We start from the raw sequence: 27173 nt of genomic DNA on the forward strand, positions 1-27173 counted from the left end.
ATAATTTAATTTAAATAGTTATCTAATTCTATACAAATAGCTAATTAAAAATAGCAAATATAATTAGAAAATCGAGTATGATTTTAATTATTTACTTATAGTTATATAATTATATACTGAAATTAAAATTAATAGTAATGAAATTTAATTCTATAGGATTAATATTATAGATAAAATAAAAAAATATATAAAATGAATGAAAATGTAAAAAAGTGTTCAGTCTTATCAAAAAATTAATAAGGAATAATTTTATTAATGTAGATTTCTACTTCTTATATATTCCAACCATTTTTCTTTACATCTTTGTAAATTAGATGATGCAAATTAGTGGACTAGGATAGATGGACAATCTCTTTTTTGTCATTCATTCGTTTTAAAATTTTTTAAACCAAATGATGGATAGAGGATATCTATCCTTCGAATCCCATCCATCATCTCCCATAACCTAAATACAAGAAGGACAGTGTAGCTCAACACATGCCATGCCTTCCCATATCTTTGTTAGCAACATGAAAGATGTATGCTCTCTCTTGATCCCTTGTCACCACTTCATCAGCGTTGCACATCTTAGGAAATTATTAGGTGGACTAGATGGATTTAGAGTGAAATCACTCAGGTGGATTCATTTTTCTTAGGATGAAATTATTATGTATTTTATTTTATCTTGAATGCATGATAGGTTTTGTCCATCTTACTACTTTTCGTTTTACTCTTGCTCTCCATTCCTCCGTATGTAGACATCATTCGGTATGGTTGCTTGTTTGACGAGTGTGGCTTGGAGAAAGGAGGGATGCTATTGCCTTCTATTTCTTCAAGTCTATGTCCAGCACCATCTCCTCCCTCTCTCATTTTGTGTTTCCTCCCTAACCTCTAGGATTTTGTGTCCTCTCTGCAATCTCCACCTCAAAGTGGTGGTCAATTGCTGATAGTTGTTAGATCTAGCCGCCAAAAGGGTTTCTTTTTTTCCTTGTTTTGTGGTTGAGTCTCACCTCTACGTTGCCTCTAGTAAGCGGGCTCTAAGATTGGCAAAGATGCTATGTATCCCATGATGGCACCTTGGTATCCTCCACTTCCTTGTCTATGTTGGAAAAATATGCTGCAGCAGGGCCACGACCGCTTCTCCTTGTCTCTCTCTCTCTCCCTCTTTTATCCTCCTTCTCTCTTTATCTCTCTATCTCACTCTCTAACCTTCTCTCCCTCCCCCTTTCTCCACTGTTTTGGGGATGGGATGGGTTTTGGCTAAAGAAAGTAGGGACTCAAGGTAGTTTGTTTTCTATTCTGTTACCGGCTGCGAAACTTACTGTCGTAAATAATAAATCATATTTGTCCACATAACATATACCATTCTTTGTTCCGCATGCTATTACACAATTTTTTTTAACTAATATGTATAGCAGATTCTAGCATTTATGGATATAATATAAAAAGGCATTATGAGAGGCAGGCATTGTGATAAAAGATTATCACCTCAAGCCTGATTGCTTATCTTATCCTAGAAGTATTGCTTACCTTATCCTAAGGAATTTTTCTTTGATGGGCATTCTTTATGATGCCATATGTAATCATGGTGTAAGACATTATTTGGATCAGAAGGTTTTGTAAGAGTTCCGAGGTATGGAAAGCGAAGGCATCATCACTTATTGGTAGTATTTACTAACACATGACATTTTTATAAAAATAAAGAAATTTTAAATATTCATTTTTGAAAAATGAAAACAACTAATAATGCAACATGGTTTGAAGGTGATACAATATAATCCGGATGTTATATAATAAATAAATATGAAAGAAAATTGAGTGTTACGTTGTTCATGAAACAATACACCAATAACAGCAAAAGATCAAATAATCTATGGAATCCATTCATTCTCAGAACACAATTGAAGGGAATAATTAGAATTCTTGTTTGAGAAAATGATAAATGATAAAGCAAAAGACAAGAGACATCAAAAATCTTAGATGACATTCTAACAATATAATTCTAGTGAAACCGTACATGAGTGTACTATAAAAGAAAAGGTAGAAATAAAAAAGAAACTGTGACATTGTTATAATAACGATAATAGACAGCACATGACGGAAGACCAAATAAACAGAAATAGAAGCAAATATGGGTATCTTTGTTTATGAATTGAAAGCAAGCACTCAGATGCTTTTTGACTCCTTCCTTTTAGCATCATCTCTCTGGAGGCTATAAAAGATTTGCAAGCGCTAAATTAAGCTCCGCAAGGCTTTAATGGTGGATCGGCATGATCATCAAGCTCCTTAAAGATAACAATGATGGAGCTCCTTGAACCAGAGTACAATCTAGGAAGATCTGTCCATGGGCAAATAAAGGAGAACTAAATTAGAGATTCCATAACGTAGTAAAATTGTATGAACCTTCTAATCACTCTCACAGATTTTGTATAAAATGGTAAAATATATGAGAACAAGGAAGCGATCCAGTTGGTATATATTTGGATGAATCTAACAATTTTCAAGCAAAATGGCAACAGTCATATTGGATCTTAAAATGTGCATTTTAAGTTAAATTTGCATATAAAAAAATGGGGGAAAAAAAAAAAAGAATGAAGCAACAAATAGGATCCAACTTAATTTAATCAATTCTGACTATGACTCAGAGTAGATTATGAGAATCTAAAACGATAGAAAGAGAAATTTAATAAATTACCAAGTCATATGCAAGAGAAAAGCCGGTGGACAAATGGTGACGTTTTTTTTAGGAAGAGAGAAAACTAATATAATTCAAAAGTAGAATACCTTCCACTTCTCTCCTCTGTACCAGATACCACCGATTTCTGATAACAAACAATAAGTGCAAAAATGGAGAACAATTTTCTAGAAAAAAGATTAAAAAATAAAGAAAGGAGAGCAAAAAGAAAAGTGACACACCAGAAAAGGCAGTTTGCCTGTGAATGGGATTGTTAGCACCTCAGCTATGACCCGTGCAGCGTGCAAACCCAAATCGATCAAGAAATTTTGCAGCGAAGGTGCGTCTTTCATTCATTTCTTCTCTATTTTCTTCCTCTTGGCGAATGATGATTTTTTGGATGTGAGCAATCTTGTGCCAGTCCTCGCCTGTCTCCCTCTTGCATCGCCTCACTAGCTGGGGACAATCTTCAATGATCAAGAGTTGGAGTGCGGTGAGGTGTTGTAGGCCATCTGGGAGCATTTTCAGCTGGGGCAGGTTGGAGAGATTCAGCTGTCGGAGTGCGGTGAGGTGTCGTAGGCCTTCTGGCAGCATTGCTAGCTGGGGCAAGTCGGAGATATTCAGCTCTTGGAGTGAGGTGGGCTGCTGTTGCTTCCTTCCTCCTCCCTCCAGACTTCTTAGATTTCTGTTTCCCCATAAATAAAGGGTATGGAGTGAGGGCAGGTACATAATATCCTCGGGCAAACAAGTCAGCTCATCACATTCTCTAATTTGTAGAGAATCAAGGGCGGTGAGGCATTGCAGCCCATTCCACCACCCAGATGATGATGATGATATTCCGCAGCGAAAAATTTGTAGAGATCTGAGTTTGGACAGCTTTGCAAGGCTCCCTGCTGATAACAGCATCTCATTGCTGCTTCTTATTGTAAGAGTCTCCATGGAGCATGGGATACATGGCTGTACGACTAATTTGGGGCACGAACTTATCTCCAACTTGGTGAGGCGAGGGCATGATTCTGCATGCCATTTTTCCAAATCGGGCATGTCTACTAAAGTCAATTCCTCTAGTGACGGGAATGTGATGCCGCCACCATCCCCATAAAACTCTTCTCCGATTCTCCTCACGGCATGCATTTTATGCAATTTCAAATTCTTTAATGAGGGCCATGGACCAAGTGGAAGATGTTCACACCTCTTGAGGTTCCCCATTGTAAGCTCAACTAGATTCGGGAAAGAAGGTGACATCCAATTGGGTAATCTGGTGCCTATATAAGAATAGATTCCCAACTCCTTCAGATTATGGTGAGGTTGGAGCCTTTCAAATACATCCTCTGCCACTTCCACTTCAGTAGATGATGGTTCATGTATCCCGTTCCATTGAAGACTCAGGCGATTCAATCTCGTCTTTGCCCTCAGGTTTGCTTGCATGGCTTCATCTGGATCTTTCACATGATGCAGATTTTTAATTTCCAAGCTACCACGAATAGAGTTCAGATGTTGCAGCTCCGCGATGGTGCGCCCATTCTCCTTAGCAACAATGAACATCGCCAATGTCTCAAGGTTACTCAACCAGCCCAGGCCACGAGGTATGCAAGCCAACCTGTAACATGCTGTTATATCTAGGTGTCTGAGGTTGCCTAGATTATTTATACCTTCAGGCAATTCTTTTAGCATCCAGCAATGGGAAAGATTCAATGTCTGCAAACTGGAAAGTCTGGTGATCGAGGTAGGTAATGTTGTAATATCTATACACCATGATATATCCATATATCTAAGGTTGCATAGGTTACCTATACCTTCAGGCAATTCTTCTAGCATTCTGCAATCTTTAAGATTCAATGTCTGCAAACTAGAAAGTCTGGTGATAGAGGTAGGTAACATCGTAATCTTAGTACACCATGTTATATCCATATATCTAAGGTTGCATAGGTTACCTATACCTTCAGGCAATTCTTCTAGCTTGCGGCATTCTTCAAGATTCAATGTCTGCAAACTGGAAAGTCTGGTGATCGAGGTAGGCAACGTTGTAATCTTAGGACACCGTGATATATCCATATATCTAAGATTGCATAGGTTACCTATACCTTCAGGCAATTCTATTAGCATCCTGCAATAGGAAAGATTCAATGTCTGCAAACTGGAAAGTCTGGTGATCGAGGTAGGCAACGTTGTAATATTAATACACGATGACATATCCATATATCTAAGATTGCATAGGTTACCTATACCATCAGGCAATTCTTCTAGCATGTGGCAAGCTCGAAGATTCAATGTCTGCAAATTGTAAAGTCTGGTGATCGAGGCAGGCAACGTTGTAATCTCAGGACACCATGATATATCCATATATCTAAGATTGCATAAGTTACCTATACCTTCAGGCAATTCTTTTAGCATCCAGCATAGGTAAAGATTCAATGTCTGCAAATTGTAAAGTCTGGTGATCGAAGCAGGTAATGTTGTGATCTTAGTATGTGATAGGGCAAGGAACCGTAGATGCTTTAATCTGTTTATTCTATTAGACAACTTCGCAAATCCACCAGAATTTAAACCCAATGCACGTAACTGGGTGAAAGTTTTTGTTGCATTGAAGATAAATTCATCCACATCAACGTTACTACGATATCCTGCCTCTAACAAAACAAGCGATCTCAATTTTTTGGCTTCATAAGTTGTCTTGAAATCAATTGATGACCCAGAAGAATATGGTACCGATAGATAACGGCATCCATGTGAAATGCCCTTCGTATCCCCCTCCATGACTAAAGCTTCATCCTCTGTGATGGAACATGCAAGATCATGGACTAAATCATGCATCTTACAAGTCACTTGATTAATTTTCTCATACAATTGGACATCTTGAAAGAATGATCTCGACAACAAATTATCAAAGTATTGCTTGCCAATGTCCTCTGCATTTTGGGAAGTACGTGATGTATCAATGAGTCCTTCAGCCATCCACAACTGAATCAATCTCGTCATTTCAAATATATGATCTTTCGGGAACACAGAACAGTACGTGAAACACCGCTTCAAGTGAGAAGGTAAATGATTATAACTCAACTTTAGTACATGGAGAATTCCAATCTCATCTTCAGATAACTGCCAAATCTCATTGTTTTTGATAGCTAGCCACTCGTCTTTCCCTCTTTTAGAGCTCATCAGACTCCCGAGAGCTTTTGCTGCTAAAGGCAAACCTCCACACTTTTTAACCATCTCCCATCCAATTTCCACCAATTCGGGGTTATCTTCTTCCGTCTCAGACCTAAATGCCCTTTGCTTGAACAGAATCCAACAGCAATCAATTCCTAACCCTTGAAGTCTGCATGGTGGGACGATGGTTCCAGCTATAGAAGCAACACGTTCGCTGCGTGTCGTTACAATGATCTTGCTACCTAATTTGGCATGCTCGAACAAGGGTTTTAGTTTTTCCCATTCCAATTCATCTTCATTCCACAGATCATCAAGAACCAAAAGAAATCTTTTTGTTCTCAATTCTTTTTCCAAGAAAGATGACTTGGTCTCCAGGGTGGACGAATTTTTTGGTTCCCCTGGAACCTGTACAATCATTTTCTGCAAGACCACTTCTTCATCAAAATTTTCACCCACGCACACCCACATTCGAAGCTCGAAGTGCTCCTCAATCCTTTCATTATGATAGACTGTTTGAGCAAGGGTAGTCTTTCCAATACCACCGAGGCCAACTATTGGGAGGATTGAGATATTTTTGTCATTGTCTTTGTCGACTAAGATTTGGATGACCTCATTTTTTTCATTATCTCTTCCATAAATTTCAGATTCAACAGTTAATGACTTGGTCTCACGGCTCACAGTCCTATCTGAGTCAGATTTGATCACCATCAAATTAAAATCATTGTTCTCCTTTGTAATTTCATCAAATCTCTCCCTAATCTCTCTTATCTTGCCACCAATTTTATATCGAAATGCGATTGGATTGTTTGAGGAAAAGAAGTCACGCACCTTTCCAGTCATGCGGTCATATCTCTCCATTCTTCGCCGCAGTGCTTCAGTTTGGAACTCATCCACCACATCGTCAGCATCTAAAGCTGCGTCTTTGAGTTTCTTCAACCAACCTTGCAGAGCTTTGTTGGTGATAGATTTCTTCTCTGCATCATCAAGCACGTTCTGGATCGTTGATAACTTGCTGTGCAACTTCTCCATGTCGGTGTAGACGCTCCTCTCCAGTCCCAGCTCCTTCCATAGCCCAGAGGCCAACTTCTCCACCACCATTTTGACAACAGGACTGGCAGCTGTTACTGCAAATTCAGCCATGATTTTGGAGGATGATTGGAGAACCAGATCGGAGAACTAGCAAAAGCTTTGATCTTCTCCACTGAGGTCTTGATTCAAATAAATGGAGACTTGTATATGGTGGCTTGATCGTAATTGAGAAGTGGCGAGGACTTCTCGAAAAAGATGTGACAGGAGGGAGCCAAGAGAAGAATTATCGGAGAAAAGTAGTCGGGGACATGCTATTGGTGGAGGGCTGGTGCAACATTGAGGAGCCAGCTGGTTTGATGGTGATGGAGTAGACTAGGTCTTGGAGCCGGACAACCATGCGCTCAATGGAATCGATAAAGATCGGCCAGAAACATTGCAAGTAGAACAATGTGTGGGCCATGGAGTATTCTTGCTACTTTTCAAGTTACACTTTAAACACCACTAAGGTATTTTTTATCGGAAAACATCGAAGATATTCCAACTACAACTTAGGTTGTGTTTGGTAGCTGGCAGTCTATTCAGATTACTGATAATTTAATATGATAATTTGGATTATTGCGTTTGATATGTTGTTTAAGTGGCGATCCAGATTACTTCATGAAAGGTAATTTGGATTATCTTGAGAAGGGATGGCTATCCAGATTACCACTTCTTTGACAATATTTAGGAGCCAGCTGGTTTGATGGTGATGGAGTAGACTAGGTCTTGGAGCCGGACAACCATGCGCTCAATGGAATCAATGAAGTTCGGCCAGAAACAATGCAAATAGAACAATGTGTGGGCCATGGGGCATTTTTGCTACTTTTCAAGTTACACTTTAAACATCCCTACTTTTCAACCTACTTTATGTGAGAATTATTGGAAGTAGCTGTTCTGATGCCCAAAACTCATCATTCTTTGAAATCCCACAGCCAAAGCATTGCACCAAAAAAAGCATTTCACAATGGAGACCCATGCGACAAAAGAGGATTGGGGCAATTTGGAATGTTAATGCCGCATCTCTATTGTAAGGAACCAATTCTAAGATTTTTTTGGCACCGACTTTAAGCCCTATAACATTTTTTGCCTTAGTCTCACCATTTTACGAGATAGACCTCTAATTTCAATATTACGTAGAAGGATTTCATTGCAGGAGCAACCGTAGACGGAAAAAAAAGCTAATATGAGGATTTATATATATGCAAAGGATATTTTCAAGAGACATATATGAGGAAAAAATTAGCTATATATTACAAAATTTGCAATATGTATGTAAAATTTATTAGTAAAATATATTTAATACAAATAGAAATAGATCCCATCTAAATTAGTCCATTCTAAATAAAATTTCATAGAACTTAATTTTAAACATTTACTCTTACATGGGGTAGAATTTCTACTACTTTCTTTCACAATGATAAATATGCAATTAATGTTCAATTGGCATACCGCCTATTTGACAACATCAAAAAGCAGCCTAAAGTCTATTTGGTTGCCTATCTCAGGCTCAAGAAAAAATTTTTAGACCTCCAAGGATAATGGCAAACTAGAAAAATTGAGAAAATGGGTTTTCTCAAATTTAACTAAAAAGAAATCTAGAAATTAGATTCTTTTCTCTGTTCCTTTTATATTAATTTAGGTAGTTCCTTTTATATTAATTTAGGTAGAACCAAGCTAATGTAATTAAATTGTTGGGTGAATGAAGAACTATGGACTGGTTTGATTTGCAGAAAAAAGGGGAGAAGTGTGGTCAATAGAAACATAGAAAAAGACTGCATGTTTGGTTGATATTTTCAAATAAGAGAGTGAAAAAGTAGCATATTTTGAATTTTTTTTTTCAAATATAGCTCTATTTCAAAGGAGAAAAATGGGCAAAAATGATTGATCTTCTTTTGCGAGTCTAACTGTTCGATGGGTCTTGATGCTTTCAGATCAGTATAAGAAGTTTAACATTGCACAAGCAAACGGAGCAAATCTGACTCTAGGCGCTCATCCATATTTAGATTTTTTTTTGACTTTTGATCTTATCTTGATTTGTTGAAAGAGAGGAGGAGAAATCAGACCTTCCTCTATCCTCATGCGAGTCCTTGAAGCCCTCCTCCATTCAGGTAAACTTGTATTTCAGTATTTGTTTTAATTCTATGTACGTTGGATAATGCTAAATGTAGAACATCAGTTATTTGGTGTTTTAACTAAATTGTTTGTTCAGAATTATGACTCTTATGTTCAAACAATAATCTGTGCAAGTAAAGACATGGATGCACATGACTTTTTTTAGAAATAAAATATTCTTGTGCTGATGATGCTATATATATGAACCCTTCTTCTTCAACTTTTTGTGTGTGTGTGTGTCATTGCTAAGAACAACTGCAAAGATGCTTATATCTAGCAGCACTTGAAGGTTATCTCAAAATTTCCTAACAGATCGGAGAACTAACAAAAGCTTTGATCTTCTCCACTGAGGTCTTGATTCAAATAAATGGAGACTTGTATGTGGTGGTTCAATCGTAATTGAGAAGTGTCGAAGACTTCTCAAAAAAGATGTGACAGGAGGGAGCCAAGAGAAGAATTATCGGAGAAAAGTAGTCGGGGACATGCTATTGGTGGAGGTCTGGTGCAATATTGAGGAGCCAGTTGGTTTGATGGTGATGGAGTAGACTAGGTCTTGGAGTCGGACAATCATGCGCCCAATGGAATCGATAAAGATCGGCCAAAAACATTGCAAGTAGAACAATGTGTGGGTCATGGAGCATTCTTGCTACTTTTCAAGTTACACTTTAAACACCACTAAGGTATTTTTTATCGGGAAACACTGAAGATATTCCAACTAGAACTTAGATTGTGTTTGGTAGCTGGCAATCTATTCAGATTACCGACAATTTAATATGATAATTCGGATTATTGCGTTTGATATGTTTTTTAAGTGGCGATCCAGATTACTTCATGGAAGGTAATTTGGATTATCTTGAGAAGGGATGGCTATCCAGATTACCACTTCTTTGACAATATTTAGGAGCCAGCTGGTTTGATGGTGATGGAGTAGACTAGGTCTTGGAGTCGGACAATCATGCGCTCAATAGAATCGATGAAGTTCGACCAGAAACAATGCATGTAGAACAATGTGTGGGCCATGGGGCATTTTTGCTACTTGTCAAGTTACACTTTAAACATCCCTACTTTTCAACCTACTTTATGTGAGAATTATTGGAAGTAGCTGTTCTGATGCCCAGAACTCATCATTCTTTGAAATCCCACAGCCAAAGCATTGCACCAAAAAAAGCATTTCACAATGGAGACCCATGCGACAAAAGAGGATTGGGGCAATTTGGAATGTTAATGCCGCATCCCTATTGTAAGGAACCAATTCTAAGATTTTTTTGGCACCGACTTTAAGCCCTATAACATTTTTTGCCTTAGTCTCATCATTTTACGAGATAGATCTCTAATTTCAATATTGCGTAGAAGGATTTCATTGCAGGAGCAACCGTAGACGAAAAAAAAAGCTAATAGGAGGATTTATATATATGCAAAGGATATTTTCAAGAGACATATATGAGGAAAAAATTAGCTATATATTACAAAATTTGCAATATGTATGTAAAATTTATTAGTAAAATATATTTAATACAAATAGAAATAGATCCCATCTAAATTAGTCCATTCTAAATAAAATTTCATGGAACTTAATTTTAAACATTTACTCTTACATGGGGTAGAATTTCTACTACTTTCTTTCACAATGATAAATATGCAATTAATGTTCAATTGGCATACCGCCTATTTGACAACATCAAAAAGCAGCCTAAAGTCTATTTGGTTGCCTATCTCAGGCTCAAGAAAAAATTTTTAGATCTCCAAGGATAATGGCAAACTAAAAAAATTGAGAAAATGGGTTTTCTCAAATTTAACTAAAAAGAAATCTAGAAATTAGATTCTTTTCTCTGTTCCTTTTATATTAATTTAGGTAGTTCCTTTTATATTAATTTAGGTAGAACCAAGCTAATGTAATTAAATTGTTGGGTGAATGAAGAACTATGGACTGGTTTGATTTGCACAAAAAGAGGGAGAAGTGTGGTCAATAGAAACATAGAAAAAGACTGCATGTTTGGTTGATATTTTCAAATAAGAGAGAGGAAAAGTAGCATATCTCGATTTTTTTTCCAAATATAGCTCTATTTCAAAGGAGAGAGATGGGCAAAAATGATTGATTTTCTTTTGCAAGCCTGACTGTTCGACGGATCTTGATGCTTTGAGATCAGTACAAGAAATTTAACATTGCACAAGTGAATGAAGCAAATCTGACTCTAGGCGCTCATCCATATTTAGATTTTTTTTTTGACTTTTGATCTTATCTTGATTTGTTGAAAGGGAGGAGGATAAATCAGACCTTCCTCTATCCTCATGCGAGTCCTAGAAGCCCTCCTCTATTCAGGTAAACTTGTATTTCGGTATTTGTTTTAATTCTATATATGTTGGATAATGCTAAATGTAGAACATCAGTTATTTAGTGTTTTAACCAAATTGTTTGTTCAGAATTATGACTCTTATATTCAAACAATAATCTGTGTAAGTAATGACATGGATGCACATGACTTTTTTTAGAAATAAAATATTCTTGTGCTGATGATGCTATATATATGAACCCTTCTTCTTCAACTTTTGTGTGTGTGTGTGTGTTGTCATTGCTAAGAACAACTGCAAAGATGCTTATATCTAGCAGCACTTGAAGGTTATCTCAAAATTTCCTATCTTACCTCTTTTTTTTTTTTTTCCCTTTCATTGCATGTATGTGAGGCTGTTTCAAAATATGTTATTATTGTTGCAATTATTCTACAAACTAAACTAGAAAGTGTGCCAGACCTTAACATATACAGCGCAGAGTCTCTTAGAGCTGGATAAACAATCTTTGCTTTGCAAATCATAGTTTGCGGGTATGTTGATTGTTCTAGATTTTTAATCTATATCAAGTATTTTTCCTCAAGAAAGAAAAAGTTTAATTTTATTTTCAATCAAAAAATTGAGAGTGTCCTTGGCGACAGGCTTTTTGTGGGAATTATTAGAAAGTTGCAGTGCATTTCACAATGGAGACCCATGCAACAGAAGAATACTGGGACAATTTGGAAGGTTTAACGCCACACATAGCACACCCCTGGTGTAAGGAGCCAATTCTAAGATTTTTTTTAGTACCAAGTTTAGGCTCCAGAGCATTTTCTGTCTCCTGCTCACCGTTTTACAAGATAGACCTCTAATTTCAAAATTGCGCAGCTGGATTTAATTGCAAGAACATCTATAAGAAGAAACATGATCTAAAATGAGGATTTATATATGCAAATAATATTTAGAGGGGGCATGTATGAGAAAAAATTTGGCAATATATAACAAATTTGCTCCAATTAAGTCCCATGGTATCAAAGCAGTATTGGGTTAGGAGCTTAGTAAAGCTCGACTGTTGCTCAATAACTGCAAGCATGAAACAAAGAGCAGCATCCAGACTTCTACACATTTATTCCGTTCTTGGTCATTGCAAGTTAGACAAACTTGCAGTGGAACATCGTTAACCAAACTCATACATTGGATTAACATAGAAATATACAATGTACCTTGGAATGTAATTAAAAAAAAAAAATCACAATCTGTTTTATTCTAGTGATATGATACCATTGTTGTGAACCATGTACACTGTTTTGCAGTACTTCAGCAAATAATAAACACAAAAATAAGACAGTGAAGGTGCAAAGCTTAGGACATGTGCCAAATCAAAGTGAAGAATGGAAGAAGAATCGCAAAGCAATATTTTCAAATCAAGAGGGGCATAATAGAGTAATCGTGAAGATTTAAATTATGAAGGACATTATGGTTGACTGGATAACTTAAGGATGCACAAGACTCTTGATTATCGAAGCCATATACTTTCCCTGATGTTCAGCAAAAGCCAGCTCCATTTCGCAAGGTTCCCTCGTGCCATCACTAGTGAAAACAACAGCACCATACGGAGAACCCCCTCCGATGTCATCCATCTTGAACAGACCTACTCCGAAAGTGTAACTGATGGGAACATATAACATCCCATGGTGGGCTTACTGGGTGATTGCAGTCCATCTGTAAAAATAAAAACAGAGGTATAATTTAGCTGCTGACAACATCAATTTCCTGAAATTTTCAGTAAAAAAAAAAGAGAAGAAAAAGAAGCTATAGCTCATAGAGCAAGTAATGGATATCCTTCAGATGTTGGAGTTACCATAGTTTAACCCAATTTTGAGAAAGGTTCTAAGTTTTTCTCAAGCACCAACAACAGTTGATGGAATCAAACCACAATTAAAAATGTTGCCTCAAGGATAAGAACATGCAATATGTGCCCTACTAAAATGTCAGAAATTTGTTAAGCCCTTTCACCATTAAGCAATTTAGCATTAATAATTAGCAAATAGCTCATCCACTTGATCTTGGAGGCTCGCAATTAACTCATCTGTTTTAAATAACCTAGCAACATTCACAAGAGCCATGATACAGCAGTCTTGGAAAGCCAGAAGACAGATAATTTTATGTTTGACATTCCAAAGTATCTCTTTTTTTTTGTGCGATTTTCAGAAAACCAACGAGCAGCTCAAAATCAAGGTTTTCAATGGACAGATCCTCATTTTTATTAGGAAAAAAAAAAAAAAAAAAACAATAGATATGCAGAGAAAAAGAACCTTGCCGAGACCACTGAGTTTCTCAGCATAAATGCATCAAATCTCAATGGACTTGGAGTTTCTCTTAAAAAGGTGAAAACAGAAAATCCCAATATATTCTTATAGTGAAATGGATTTTCTTTTTATAGACACATGCATATTATTTCCATCATATAGCAATTTTTTTGACTAATTCTTCCAACAATATGCAATAATCATATGATTCTACTAAACAAATCATCATTTTTTAAAAAATAATGGATAGACAGAGAAGAAAAATCTTTAGTAGACTACTCACCAGATGTTTCATCAGAGATGTGTGAAAATCAATAGACCCATACCTCCTAGAAAAGTAAGAACACCAAATTCAAAAATATTGTTATGGGTGATCATTATAAACAAATAATAAATTATTGCCATCCATAATTCTTTGCCCGGTGTCTTCAAACGAATGTAAAAATGACCATGTGATTTCAAAATTAATCCAGCCAATTCAACCACAACTACATAAGAACTAATTTAACAAAAATCTTTATGCCAAGAGCAGAGCGATCCTACACAAAATATAAGCAATGGAAGTACCGTATGCTCTTTCTAAGAAATAAGCCAAGATCTGTTTTTGCCTCTCAAACATTCATTTAGTGAGCCAAAATATTGTTCCCTGACCTTTGATCATCCCCACTTGCATCAATTTACCAAAGCTAGGCACCTAAGAGACATTGCACAGTAGAGGCCATCAGGACCAAATATGATCCTACATGCTAGGCTTTAAGGTGGGTACTATTTATGCATTGGGAACCTCAAGCCAGCATCAAGCTCAGGTAGCCACCAGCCACATGCCAAGAACAATCCTTGTCTGTACCAAAATCCAAAATCTAAAGGCTTTCAAAAAAAATTGTCCAGTATCAAAGTCGTCATTAAGCTCAACAGTTTAAATAATTATATTATAGATAAAATATAAATAATAAGTATATCACCTTTTTGAACTCTAATTAGTATATATCTATGAGTTTCATTTTCAACAACCTGGGAGGCAGTGCTATCAATCTATCCATGTCATACAACTGCGAAAGACCTTGCTAGCCTTGAACATGAAGCCTCCCCTGAAATAAGCGTAAGCATGTCTTAGAGCTAGTATTTACTCCTCCAATCTTATCTCTGTTCTGCATTTGTACATGTAGATCAAGTAATCTTGGCATCACTATTATTAGAAGAAATGTTTCAAATCCTGGACTGTTCACCAAACCAAAAAGTGCCTGTGGGTCACTGGTTCTACCATCTTGTCAATCAAAAATAAACAATGATAACAGCGTGACATAATAAATATATCAAGTTTAATTAAACATCAATATAAACAGAATAAAAATTAAAAATTAAAAATTTATAATTATATAAAAGCATAAAAATTTCTATTTGTCAAGTAAATTTCTACCAATTTCAACACATTTTATTTTAAAAAGGAATTATAATATGGAAAAATATTCCAAACTTTCTAGTTTATTTTTAGGACATACCTTACAACTTTAAACACTTTTTATGTCCACATGATATAATTATAATGCATATTGTCATGGTATCTTCTTGTACAATTCAAAATTCCTCCAATTAAGTAACATGTAAAATATCATACATGATATTCAATGAAAGCACAGTTTTTATTTGAAAGAAAAAAAACATTTATCCATCTCTTGTGTACATGAAAACTCCCATCCTTTTTTCTCCTTGAAGAAATGGAATCCCCCACCTTACATCTTTAAAAGTTCTAACCCAAATTCCTCTCTCTCTCTCTCTCTCTCTCTCTCTTCCTAAAGAAGAAGATGAACAAAAATGCTGGTTCTGTCTCTTCCTAAATGGTTTCATCTCATCTTTGTCTAATAAAACTCTATTCTCACCTCAAAGAGCCACGGTTCCCCCAATCCAGAAAACTTTTCCAAACATCCAATTTAATCACCGAAGGACCCTCATCCCTTCACTCTTCAAGCCCTATTCTCCGGTTTCCAAATTGCATTCTGCTCATTAGAAATCACAATATCATGGGACATACAAGGGGAAATGTGGAGGAATGGGAGGAGAACTCACAGCCTCTCTAATGCCTACTTGCCATTCCACCATCTCACCTGATCACCACTAGCACTTTTGGAGGGGAAGGACAGAGGCTCAGGTAGGCCTCATGCTCTGAGATTAAAGAAGAAAGACTAATCTTGAGGTCTCAAGGTTTCATGGATAAGAGGGTGGCTGATCAGGAGGAAGCATAAAGAGCCCTTACCCAATGGGAAAGTGAGGGTTTATAATAGACACATGAAAAAAATAAATAGGCAAATGGTTCACTTTGAGAACCAGAACTGTTCATTTGGGTCGTCAACTAAACCATCTGTTCAAACAATACTCACAAAATAAAACAGTTTTCCCTTTGGAACAATTTTGGGGCTAAACCAGACAAGACAGCTTGCTGGTTGATGGTTCAACCTCCAGGTCTAGTCCGGTTAGCAGTTGCAATAGCATTAAACAAAGGCAATAGTTAGTACTCATATCAGTAAAGTTCATTAGAAAAAAAATAAAATCAATAAGGACTTCAAGTAACCCAAGGTTTTCCGAATCCTCTCCCACAACACATTAGTTTAGGCCGTCCCTTCCTGACCCTTCAAGACATATTTCAATCAACTTTACAATGGCATACTTGGCTTTCCTGGACATGCCCAAAGCATCTCAACCAATATCTATTGGTTAAATGATACTAAATCCTCAACTACATTTCTAAACATTTGGGAAATATTCAAGTGGAACATCAATCTCAACTTAAATGATACTAAATCTTCAACTACATTGGTAAACATCTGGGAAATATTCAAGTGCAAGATCAAACTCAACTTGTCACACTGTTAAGTAGAAATTTCTGCAAGTGACAGAGCAAAAATATGCTTTTGTACCTTTCCTCTTGATTTCATTTCATTGTGACAAAAGATCAAATAAGTTTAGTGATTACAAAGGAGACATGTATCTAAATCATGCTGAGGCTGCCAAAATTCAGCAAAAGTAAAGACTATAAACAAAAGGGAATATTTGTCCACTATAAAGAAAGAAATGTTATGTTGCCAAATGATAAATATACTAGAAATCTGATGTTCTCAATTATGGCTAACTCACATATTTTCAAAATTACATTATAGCCTTAATAATTGATTTCATGTGTATAAGACTATCCAGTGTTGCATCAGGAGAGCTACAAGAAACTTCCAAGATGACAGTACATTGTTTAATTTTCTGAACCATCTTTAAAAAATAATATAACATTATCACATCCTTATTCATCTGTGCATCAGCCAGATCTCATGTAACAAAATGTTCTGAACTACCTGTAAATAAGAGCATGCAGTGCTATGCACATTTCTACAAACAAATACATGTGGTAATCTGTGAGACATCTGCTGTAAACACTTTGCCAGAAAACAGACACTAACCAAGAAAATACAAGCTTAAGAACCAAATCAATCAATAATCATGCTAAAAAAATGTGGGTACTTTTGAGATAGCTACATTTGAACTATCAAAAAATAAACAACTAGAGATACGTTTTGTTGCTGGAAATCCCCTAATTTGTGAGAAAATGATTTACGTTCTTGATCTTCTTTTTTCACTCCTCCTTTCTCAATAGGAACTGAAATGAAAACCTAACTTGGCTGGAATTGAGGACAGATTCATAAAATCCCATCTATTTTTTCATAGACAATAAATATAATTGATATTTGGACTAGTGGGTTTAGGAGACCCACGCAACAGAATGTGCTCTTTGTGGTGTTATCACAGAGATGGAGAAGTGAATTCTTTTAACAGTACTATATATAGAGGAGAAGAGGGGTAACCCTTTTGAGTTTAGCGCAAATGAAGGAGTAGATCCACATAACAATTGAGAGCTAATATTTCAGCAAGTCTGAGATGGGAAAAAAAAATATTAGGAAGATAGATTACTAATTGAGTTTTGTATCTATTTCTGATTCTGCATTTATGACAAGAGCTTGAGGAAGCATTAGACTCAGCTCCTAATGATAGATGTGCTGGTGGGACATAAGGTGATTCAAAGGATGGTATTTTTTGAGGGTTAGAAAGCCCAAAGTGGGGCTTCTACAGCAAAGCTGCTAAAGTGCTAATCTGTGTATTTAATCATCTTGATCATTTGGTCTCTTCCACCCATTATTTATCGACAAATGCCTGACATACAAGCAACTAGAAATACAGGCTTTTCCTCCAGAATGTTCTTGGTTGGTTTTTCCTCCCCTTATTTGGTGTTTTTTTTTTTTTTCCATGTCTTTTGTTTCTTCTCGATCATCTATTTTCTCTAGTCTTTGTATGTTATCCTGCTGAGTTGATAATGAAGGTATACTCAAGCTACAGCAGAAAAGAGTATCACCATTCTAAGCTACAAAAAAAAATCGATGATAGACTTCAGAACCACCAATAACTGCAAACATTGCATAAGTGATCAGTACCTACTTCACCAATTTATCTTCCAAAAATGTAGACACAAGGATTGCTGTTTCATAATAAGCAGGACAAACCCTCTCCAGCCATTTTTCTATCATTCTTTATCTCCTTTCCCTTTCTTTTCTTCCCCTCATTCTCTTTTTATTTCTTCTTCATAATTCTTTTTCTTCTTAATTTTTTAGTCTATCAATTTGCATATCAGATGTCAAGTTTTGTAGACTCCGAGGAATCTAAGATTTAATCTGCAACTGGCTAAGCAGAGATTTAGTTAGCACATAATCATGATATACACAAGAACATGCAAAATCCAATGCATGTTCCTGAATGCAGTTAAAAAACTCCACACTAATGACCTTGATGCACCTATTCAAGACAGTTCACCAACCATTTAATATATGATAAAGCAGCAAGCATAAAGAAATAACTGAATTCTCTCAAGTAAATTCTATGCAGAACAAACAACCAATATAGCATACCTAGGGGCTTGCATTTTTAACCAGTTAATCGAAAAAACCATTAATGATATTACTTGCATCAGTAGCATTGGTATATGGCTCCACCAAGAAAACAAGATAGCAGGGAACACATACTAAATAAGCCACATGCCCAACTAGAAAGTGGCATCCGGAAATCCTGTCAAAAGATTCTTGTACAGTACCAAATCAATTACCAGATGGAACAAATATCAGCTCTATAAATAAGAATGAAAATATGTATCTAAGAATCACGATGCATAAAGGACAACCATAATAAATACAGCTACATAGAGGTATTCTATATTGCCTTATCTCTATATTTTGGGGGCTAGTTCAACATTAAGTTTGAAGACAAATGATTAAATTTGAGAACTTTGCATGCAAAGGATCAATCCAAGTCTTTGACAACACATGAACTTCTTAACATATGATCCAGCAAAACATGCATTAAGTATTGAAAAAGAAGCAGTATAACATCGCAGTCATATACCAAGAACCATAAGGGACTATAGTTGATGCCTTCCCTCTTTCCTGTTATGAAGCACTAACAAATGCCAAATTTTCAATGAACACGAACTAGTACAAGTCTACTTCATGAAAACTTCTCACTGTTCATCACAAACAAAATAAAAAGATCCAATTCTTTATACCAATGGAACAGATGAATAACAGATGGATTCTTACGCGGTTGTTTCCTGTCCACCTCCCTGGGTCCCAGTGCTGAAAAAGAATCCGGCGGGCGTGCCGAAGAGCTTCTGTTCCCTCCAATGCAGCCCAGTCGAATCAAAGTAGGCCTTCATCTGCGCAGCCATGCACCCATACCTCGTCGAAAACCCAAAAAGTATCCCGTCCGCCTCCACCAGCTCCGCCACTGATATGACGGGGATATCCGGGTCCTTGTGCGGCGACTTTATCTGCTCCAAGATCTCCGGCGGGAGCGTCTCGGCTGCACGGAAGAGGACCCCCTCGACGCCGTCGATGCCATCTATCCCCTTCTTCATCTGCTTCGCCAGGCCCTCCACGTGGCCGTACATGCAGTAGAACACGATGAAGAGCTTCGCTTCACCTCCGCCGGCGCCGCCGCGGCGTCGAAGGCATCGTGGCTCTTCTCCTCGGGCAGGATGGGGGCGTTCCTCGCACCGCCCGTGGCGTTCTCCGATGCCACCGCCGGCTACCGCTTCTTGCTCGGCACGCAACCTCCTCCTTTACCCATCTCTCAGTCTCTCTACACTTTCCCTGCTCTCTCATTAATAGATTGCTCCAAAGATCAGAATTTTGCTACTTCGGATCTGGAGAAATCCCACAAGTCCCTTCCAAGACCCTAGCTTTCTGGTTTCTTTCCGCAAAGCTAACTCCTTTCTCTCTCGTTGTAACGCGAAGCCTACCCGGAAAAAAAAAAAAAAAAAAAAAAATGTAGTCACACCAAAACGATGAACTGTTTGGGAATTTTAATTTCTTTTAAATTTTAATTTAGTATAGTCAGAACATCAAAATTTTAAATTTTTTTAAAATTCATATCTTGATAATAAATTTTATTTAGCTATTATGATAGTATAATCACGTGCTATCATATAGTTCGTTAAAAATTACTGATTTATTATTTTTTTGACTGGCTTAAAAAAAATAAATTACAAAAACATCTCTTATACTTTAGTTCAATTTCATTTACACATGTGTACTTTGAAAAATATGAAACTAGGTATTCTAATTATTGATATGTTCCACTATCTGCCTCCGTTAATAATTTTTTTTTAAAATGACAAAAATATCTATCTCCTTTCTCCTCCTCCATGATCGATGTCTCTTTTTCTCCCACTTCCTTCCTTCTTCCTTTCTCTTCTCTCCTTCCTTTTCATCCATTTCTTCTCCTCCCCTTCCTACTCTTTCTTCCTCCTCCTTTCTTCTCTTCCCTTTTCTCTAGCCATTCTCTTTCTTCCCTGCCTCTTCTTTCTCCCACATGATGGTGGGGTCTTCCTTCGTGGTCCATCGATCTTTCCTCACCTTAGCCTCTTGGCTGTTGTTTATCCTTTTGTTTGTGGTGTTTATTAGTTTTTTCCTCCATGGAATAGAATTTTTGTGATCCATCCATTTAATTTCTTCCCCAAACCTCACAAAATTTCATGCTTCTAGCAAAATTAAGCTCTCAAAATCTCAAGGGACCTACTCACACCAGCACAACTCTTACAAAATCCCAGATGCTTGAGAAACCCCCAATCGGAACCTAAGAAGCTTATAAAGTTTCTTTAGCCGAAACCACATTAAGAACCGGTGGCAAAGAGAAATGAAGCGGAAACATAAAAGACTTCAAATTTGTAGGTTTTCTTCATATAATATGTGGAAAAAGGAAACCTTTACTCAATATCTTCTCCGTGAACAACAGTGCTTACATGAAAAAAGGCTTCTTTCTCCGAATCTAAATATTTATAAGGTTTTAGCGATCCAAACACGAGAGTCTGCTATCCAAAAAGCATCAAAAATAAATCATTCCGATCTTTGTTCTTCCCCTCTCTCCCCTAACAACAACATCTTCAGACCTGCACCAGTAAAAGGCTAAATCCAAAATATAACAAAAAACAACATGAAACAAAGACAAGCACAGATCAAAATGAACAAAAATTAGAGAGGAAAAAGTCAAATATCGTTTCAAAAATAATCAAAGAAAACAACCATTCAAGACCTCATTTTTTCCATTTTCAACGACTGTTTTTACCCAAAATCACCATAAGAACATAAAATTGGAGGATTTATGTTGACATTTAAACCTCGAAGTGATGAAAAAATTGAACCCCAACTTAAGTCTCTCTCTCTCTCACATGCGCTAGGAAAGGAGGTTGCCATGTAAGGAAATAGTTTATAGATGGTTTGAAGGAAAAAGATGAAGAGGAGTAGTGGATAGGAAGGAAGGGGAGGAGAAAAGAGAGAAGGAGAATAGGTGGAGAAAGGAAAGGAGGAGAATAGGTGGTGAAAGGAGAAAGAAGAGGAAAGGAAGGAGGAGAAATAGATGAAAAGAAAGAGAAAGAAGAGAAAGGAAGAAGGAAAGAAGCGGAAGAAACAGAGACAACGGCCATGGAGGAAGAAGAAGATAGGTATTTTTGTCATTTTAAAAAAAATTATTAATGGAGATAGATAGCTGAACTTCATTGAAACATATTAATAGTTAGAAGGACTAGTTTGATACTTTTTAAAATATAGAGGTGTAAATAAATTGAGCTAAAGTGGAGAAGATGTTTCTATAATTTATCTTTAAAAAAACTCAAAAATCTTTTTTCCCCTTTTTCTCTCCTCTTTTGGCTAGGGTTTCACTTCCTAATTCTATTTCTTCTTCCCATTCGGTGACCAGAGATTGTTGATGGCTGTGAGGTGAGTAGCAAGAGTAAGAAAAAGAAAAGAAAAAAAGAAAACAATAAGGAATGGAGAAGTAAAAGACTAATTATTATAGTGTTTTTGATTCCTACAAATTGAAGTCCTTCCTTCTTCTCACTTGAAACACAAACAATGAAATTAAGAAATTAAGAATAGAAAGAACAAAGGGAGGGAAATATGACAATGGGTCCAAATCCATTATTTGGGGGGTCTTGAAAGCTTTTTTTTTTTTTAATTTGACGGTCTATGTGACGATATTCAGAGCACGCATTGTAGCAACTCATTACAAACATTTCTCTCTTCTTCTTCTTTTTTGTTAAGATAAGAGAACCAACGAAACCTAAGATAAAGAAAGAAGAATGCTAATTAGTAAACGCAGGAAAATCTCATATCTTAGTCCATAGCAATCCAACTTCTTGAATATCTTAAGGGAGAAAGTGAAAAAGAAAGAAAGACAAGAATTAATAGTTAAACATGTGCCATTCCTCCAAATCAAAATCATTCAATCTTTCTATAGAGGCATCTTCCATTTAGATTAGCACTAGTCATAGAGATAATATGGGGCCTTTCCATCTTGTTGGACGGAGCATAAACTTTGATTTTAATAATATCTCTATATACCTGTTTTAGTGATATATGTTATCTTTGAGGCGTGAATGCTTTTCTAGAATATTATTTTATATTCTATAATCTCTAAACTTTGAAGATAGTAGAAAATCTCCATCCATCTCCGTCCATGGTTTTTCCTTTTGATTTAAAGGATTTTTCATGTAAATCTTGTGTTTGTGTTGATCTTTGCTTCTTTGATTTCTCTTTTATTTGGCTTCTTGTTACCACACTTTCTTCCTCAAATCAAAAACTATGACCTCAAGAAACCCTAAAATAGAGGAACAAAGACAAAACAAATATAGAAATACTTAGGTCCACTTGAACTATCTTTTCTTACATAATCCGTCTCCTCCTTTCTTCCTTTTCTTACTATTATCAATTGACTGCCGCTCGTCATCCAAAGAAAGAAAAATTGAAACCCTAACCAAAGAAATTAAAATGAGGGACAAATCTTATCCACATCATCTACATCTGCCACATTAACAAGTCATGTGATACTGCATGATCACTCCATTATGGTAGCCAAATAGAATTTGTGGTCAAGATTTGAATTACAAAATTAAAAAGTTTGATAATTTGATTACACAAAATCAAAGTTTAAGAGGAAATTGAAAACCCTAAATAGTTCAAGGTTTTTGGCATGATTAATCATCAAAATATTAATTTCTTTCCAAATTTGTGTGATATTTAAATGATTTGTTGGGATCAATTCCATCTAGCTAAATGAAGATAGAGAAGATATCTAATCTCTAGTGAAATCCCTTCAGTTGTTTCCAAAAGGAAAACCTCTTCAAGATTGCCAGCTACCGTAGCAAGAATCTAAAGGAATTGAGTCAATTCCTTCCTATCTAGACCAAAATAAAAGGAAAAAAAGACTTGTGATTATTTCTTTTAAAAATGGAAATGAGAACTTTCTAAATATGATTGAAAGAAAAAAGCTTTGTCTATGGTTTTGGACTTCCATCTCCATTTCCTACCCTAAGGTTCAACGTGTTTCTAAAATTTATTTATTTGAACAAATAATGATGGAGAAAAATAACTTTTATGTTGCCTAAAAAGGTAGCAAACTAAGGAAGGGATGAATTGGGTTGTTTAAAAATTTCAATCAAATTGATATCTAAATAATGATATACTCTAAATTAAAACTAATTGGAGTACTTATGAAGTATAAACAATGTACAACAGTAGAATTAGAAAATAAGTAAAACAATGCAAGAATTAAAATAATGCAAGATAAGTAAATTAATAGAGCAAAAAGATACGACAAAAATAAAATAATTTTATAGTAATTCGATACAATATCACACCTACATCCACTCTCAAAGCTCTTAAAAATTCTGCTATAATAAGTTTGATTATAATATATTTATTTTATCCAAAATCATAAACAAATCTAGTTAATTTTTGGGATCACTAACTAAAATTTTTACACCGATTATTTTCTTAATTCATAATCAACCTAGTTGGTTTTATGGGCTCACCAATCAAAATCTATAATATCTAATTTTAGATTTGGACAGACTTATACCCCAAATTTTTTTTCCCAAAGAAACTTATAAAGAAAATAAAATATGATGAGTAAAGTTTTAGAACAACATAAAACTGAAAAATAAACTCTTTTAAGTGTAGAGAAGTTACTGAAAATTTGCTTCTTTTTTGAAACTTGACTTCTCTTCAATTGATACTTGAGAGGATGCAAAAGATGTTGGAAATAATCACTCTTGAAAGCTCTCTAAATTCATTGCGTAAATCTCTGTTTTTTCTTCCTTTCCAATGATATTCAATATTCTCTCAATACATAAAGCATAACTCTTTTTAATTTTTCTTAATCTTACTTTCCAATTAATTCTCTAGTTTTTAGTATGCTTGGAAGTTACTGGAGAGTGAGTCTTGATTGTTGAAAAATTTAGTCTTTGGATTAGACTTTCTAAAGGGTCATATTATCACTCACAACGATGATTGCATCAGTTATTTCTATCAATGCTAAAAAATATAGTAGTCTGTCAATAATATTATGATGGATTTTATTAAAATATTTTTTTATAATAAAATATTATAAAAAATATTTCAGGCATTACATATCATCAGTTTTTCAAACGTCATCAATCGATCCTTTGTGCCACCACCCCTTTCCTGCACCTGCAGAGAACATCTCCCCTACGCCTGTAGAGAACACCCTCCGATGGCCTGGCTCCTCTGTACACCCCCACACTCCTCCCCTGCGCCCGTGGAGAACACCCCTCCCCCCTTCCCCTGTGCTCACGAGAACACCCCCCGTCGGGACTTGGGATCCCCCACCGCCCCTCCCCCCAACCTGATGCTGCGGCTTTGATCTTGAATGCCCCAAGCTTGTACTTGGGGAGCTTGTCCTCCTCCTCACGCCCCATCACCGTCTCCAACTTCTCCTCGCTGTATGTCATCGAGATCCTCCCCGGGTCCATCCTTACCCTGCCCCCCATCGCAGATGGAGCTTGCAAGGGGTCTCGCTGTAGAAGCATCAGGACCTCCCCCCGCCATCGGTGGAGGAAGAAAAGCAGAAGAGGTTGATCTGATAGGAGAAGCCATGGCCGAAGTAGGCCTCGCAAGAGTGGGCCGATGGCGGGGGAGAAGGACCAAGGGAGGAAGGAAGGGAGGGAGGACAGGGCTTGAGGGAGGGGTTAGGATTAGGGTTTCGAGGGAAGAGGAGGGGCGGGGATGGAGGAGGAAGTAGTGGGCGAGGAAGATGGAGGTGAGGGCGAAGAGAAAGAAAATGGTGCGGAGGAGGCCATGGCTTCTCCTTGTCACCGCTAACCCCAAGCATGGCCTGCAACTTCTCCTCTACCACCCCTACCCGCTTGGCCGCCGCCAGCGGCAGCCTGTGGCTTCTCCACAGTCCTCTCCCCTCTAATGTTGGCATTGTCCCCCGCCGCTCCTCCTCCTGCAACCCAACGCCTCCTCTGCCTTCAGTAATTTTTGAAATATTTATCGTATCAATCGTGCATATATGAATACGCTGTGGAGCTGAAATTCGAGTGATCTATATTTAATTTGATGATCAAAAATAAATATTAAATAAAAATATTAAAATATTTTTTGAAGCATCATAGCAAAATTTTATTATGATATGTGGGATGATGTTCGGTGTGCAAGATATAGAAAAATAATCATGTAACCGTTGATATTGGCTTTGGATGACGCATAGCTCCATTGGGCATCCCACCCCGTATTATTCCTCTTCACCTCCCTCTCCTTCCACCCATGCACCAGCTAAGCTGCCACCATCATTTTTGTTGAGGACTCATTTACTTTGTAGAAAATTCCACCCTACTAAAATATATTTTTTGGAAAGCTAATACGATATATGACATCTGAGAAAATGATTTTTGCATGTTAGTAGACTATGAGATAGTTGAGCATCTATTTTTCTAGAAAGATCATATAAAATTTATGTTATGCACTTAGAATTAGATATAATATTTTGATCACTTCCAATATTTGGAACACCAACGTCAATGGCATTAATAGAAGGAGAATGTTGATACATGAATATTTCTACTAGTGCTTTATTGTCTATCCTAATTTGTGAACTAAGAATGCTTGAGTCAGGAGACATATCATTGTAGTGCCTTCAAAGCTATTCCTTCTCGTAACATCATGGTAACCATTTTTAGAATAATTATCAGTAAAAGAGTATTTTAGTTTTGAAATAGAGTTAGTCATGCTACACACATTCCAAATTATTTACAGGGACCAAATTTGATCTATTTTAGTATGATGGTTTAGGACCATTTTTGGAATAATAAAAATTACCATAATTCTCAATTTTTTTTCCATTAAATATAAGAAAGTAATTTTCAAGGGAAATATACTTTCTCGTTTCTCTCTTTTGAGATCTCCGATCAAATATAAGTTTTTCTACCTTTACTAAAAAAAATATGAGTTTTTTTTTTTTACCGTTGACCACACCTGTCTCTCCCTTTTCCCACAAACCAAGCTAGTCTTATTTGATCTTTAATCATGGCAAGCATGATGAAACCCCTTCCTCTTTCGTCCTACCCTCCCCATCTAAGTATGGACATGTTAGAAAGTTTTCGATGTTGAAAGGAAAAAAATTATGTTCACGAATAACATTAGGAGGTGTTTGGTTGGAAAGAGTAGGGATCTGGAATCGAAATCGAAATAAACGACTCTTATTCCAATCGTTTGATTGGAAAAAGTCACATTCCGATTCTAATTCCGGAGTGGAACGGGAATAGCTCAATCTATATAGAACTCAATCCCTACTCTCCTATGTGAATTTGGATTTTCATTCCGATTCCGATTTTGATCACAAACCAAACGCTTCGAAAGATTTGGTATTCCAATTTTGATTCCAAGCTATTCCGATTTTCATTCCCATTCTGATTCCGGTTGCAAAACCGAAATCATAGACTTGCTGCTATTTCTCCTTGGCCTGCGGTTATATCATGGTCCAAGTCATCTCGATCTTAGACCGAAGTGTCTTGGTTGGTAAAAAATGGATCACACAGATGACTTATACCCCAATAGGCAGAATGTGCTTTATTGATATACTTTAATGATTTTAAGGACTATGCTTGAGAGATGCTTCTTATTATCCCTATTGGTACTTCTTGCAAATTATTGTCTATTTTACTATATTTGTATGCGGAGAAGTCGAAGTCAAGTTATTTATAAATATCCTCATCTATGTTGCATATGGTTGTC

The 27173-nt window shown here is 36.5% G+C and overlaps 1 protein-coding gene and 1 pseudogene across 6 annotated transcripts; both read right to left on the reverse strand.

Moving 5' to 3' along the window:
* Nucleotides 1–1886: 1886 nt before the first annotated feature.
* On the reverse strand, nucleotides 1887–7234 carry LOC105037507 (uncharacterized). 6 transcript variants are annotated; one of them, XR_012139553.1, is made up of 3 exons: nucleotides 2896–7233; nucleotides 2764–2801; nucleotides 1887–2317 (listed from the first exon to the last, which is right to left on the reverse strand). XR_012139553.1 is itself a non-coding variant. In XM_073253568.1 (3 exons), the coding sequence occupies exon 1, from the start codon at nucleotides 6941–6943 to the stop codon at nucleotides 2936–2938; it is 4008 nt and encodes a 1335-aa protein (XP_073109669.1). In that variant the 5' UTR covers nucleotides 6944–7234; the 3' UTR covers nucleotides 1887–2317; nucleotides 2764–2801; nucleotide 2935. The 6 variants fall into 6 exon arrangements, 4 of the variants coding, with proteins under 4 accessions (XP_073109669.1, XP_073109671.1, XP_073109668.1 ...); XR_012139554.1 differs by having other exon boundaries at nucleotides 2675–2801; XM_073253568.1 differs by having other exon boundaries at nucleotides 2935–7234.
* Nucleotides 7235–12687: 5453 nt separating this feature from the next.
* LOC140856396 (probable NAD(P)H dehydrogenase (quinone) FQR1-like 2) lies at nucleotides 12688–19874 on the reverse strand (annotated as a pseudogene).
* Nucleotides 19875–27173: the final 7299 nt, after the last annotated feature.

Source organism: Elaeis guineensis, chromosome 3, assembly GCF_000442705.2.
Source record: "Elaeis guineensis isolate ETL-2024a chromosome 3, EG11, whole genome shotgun sequence".
In the NCBI taxonomy this organism is placed as follows: Eukaryota; Viridiplantae; Streptophyta; class Magnoliopsida; order Arecales; family Arecaceae; genus Elaeis; species Elaeis guineensis.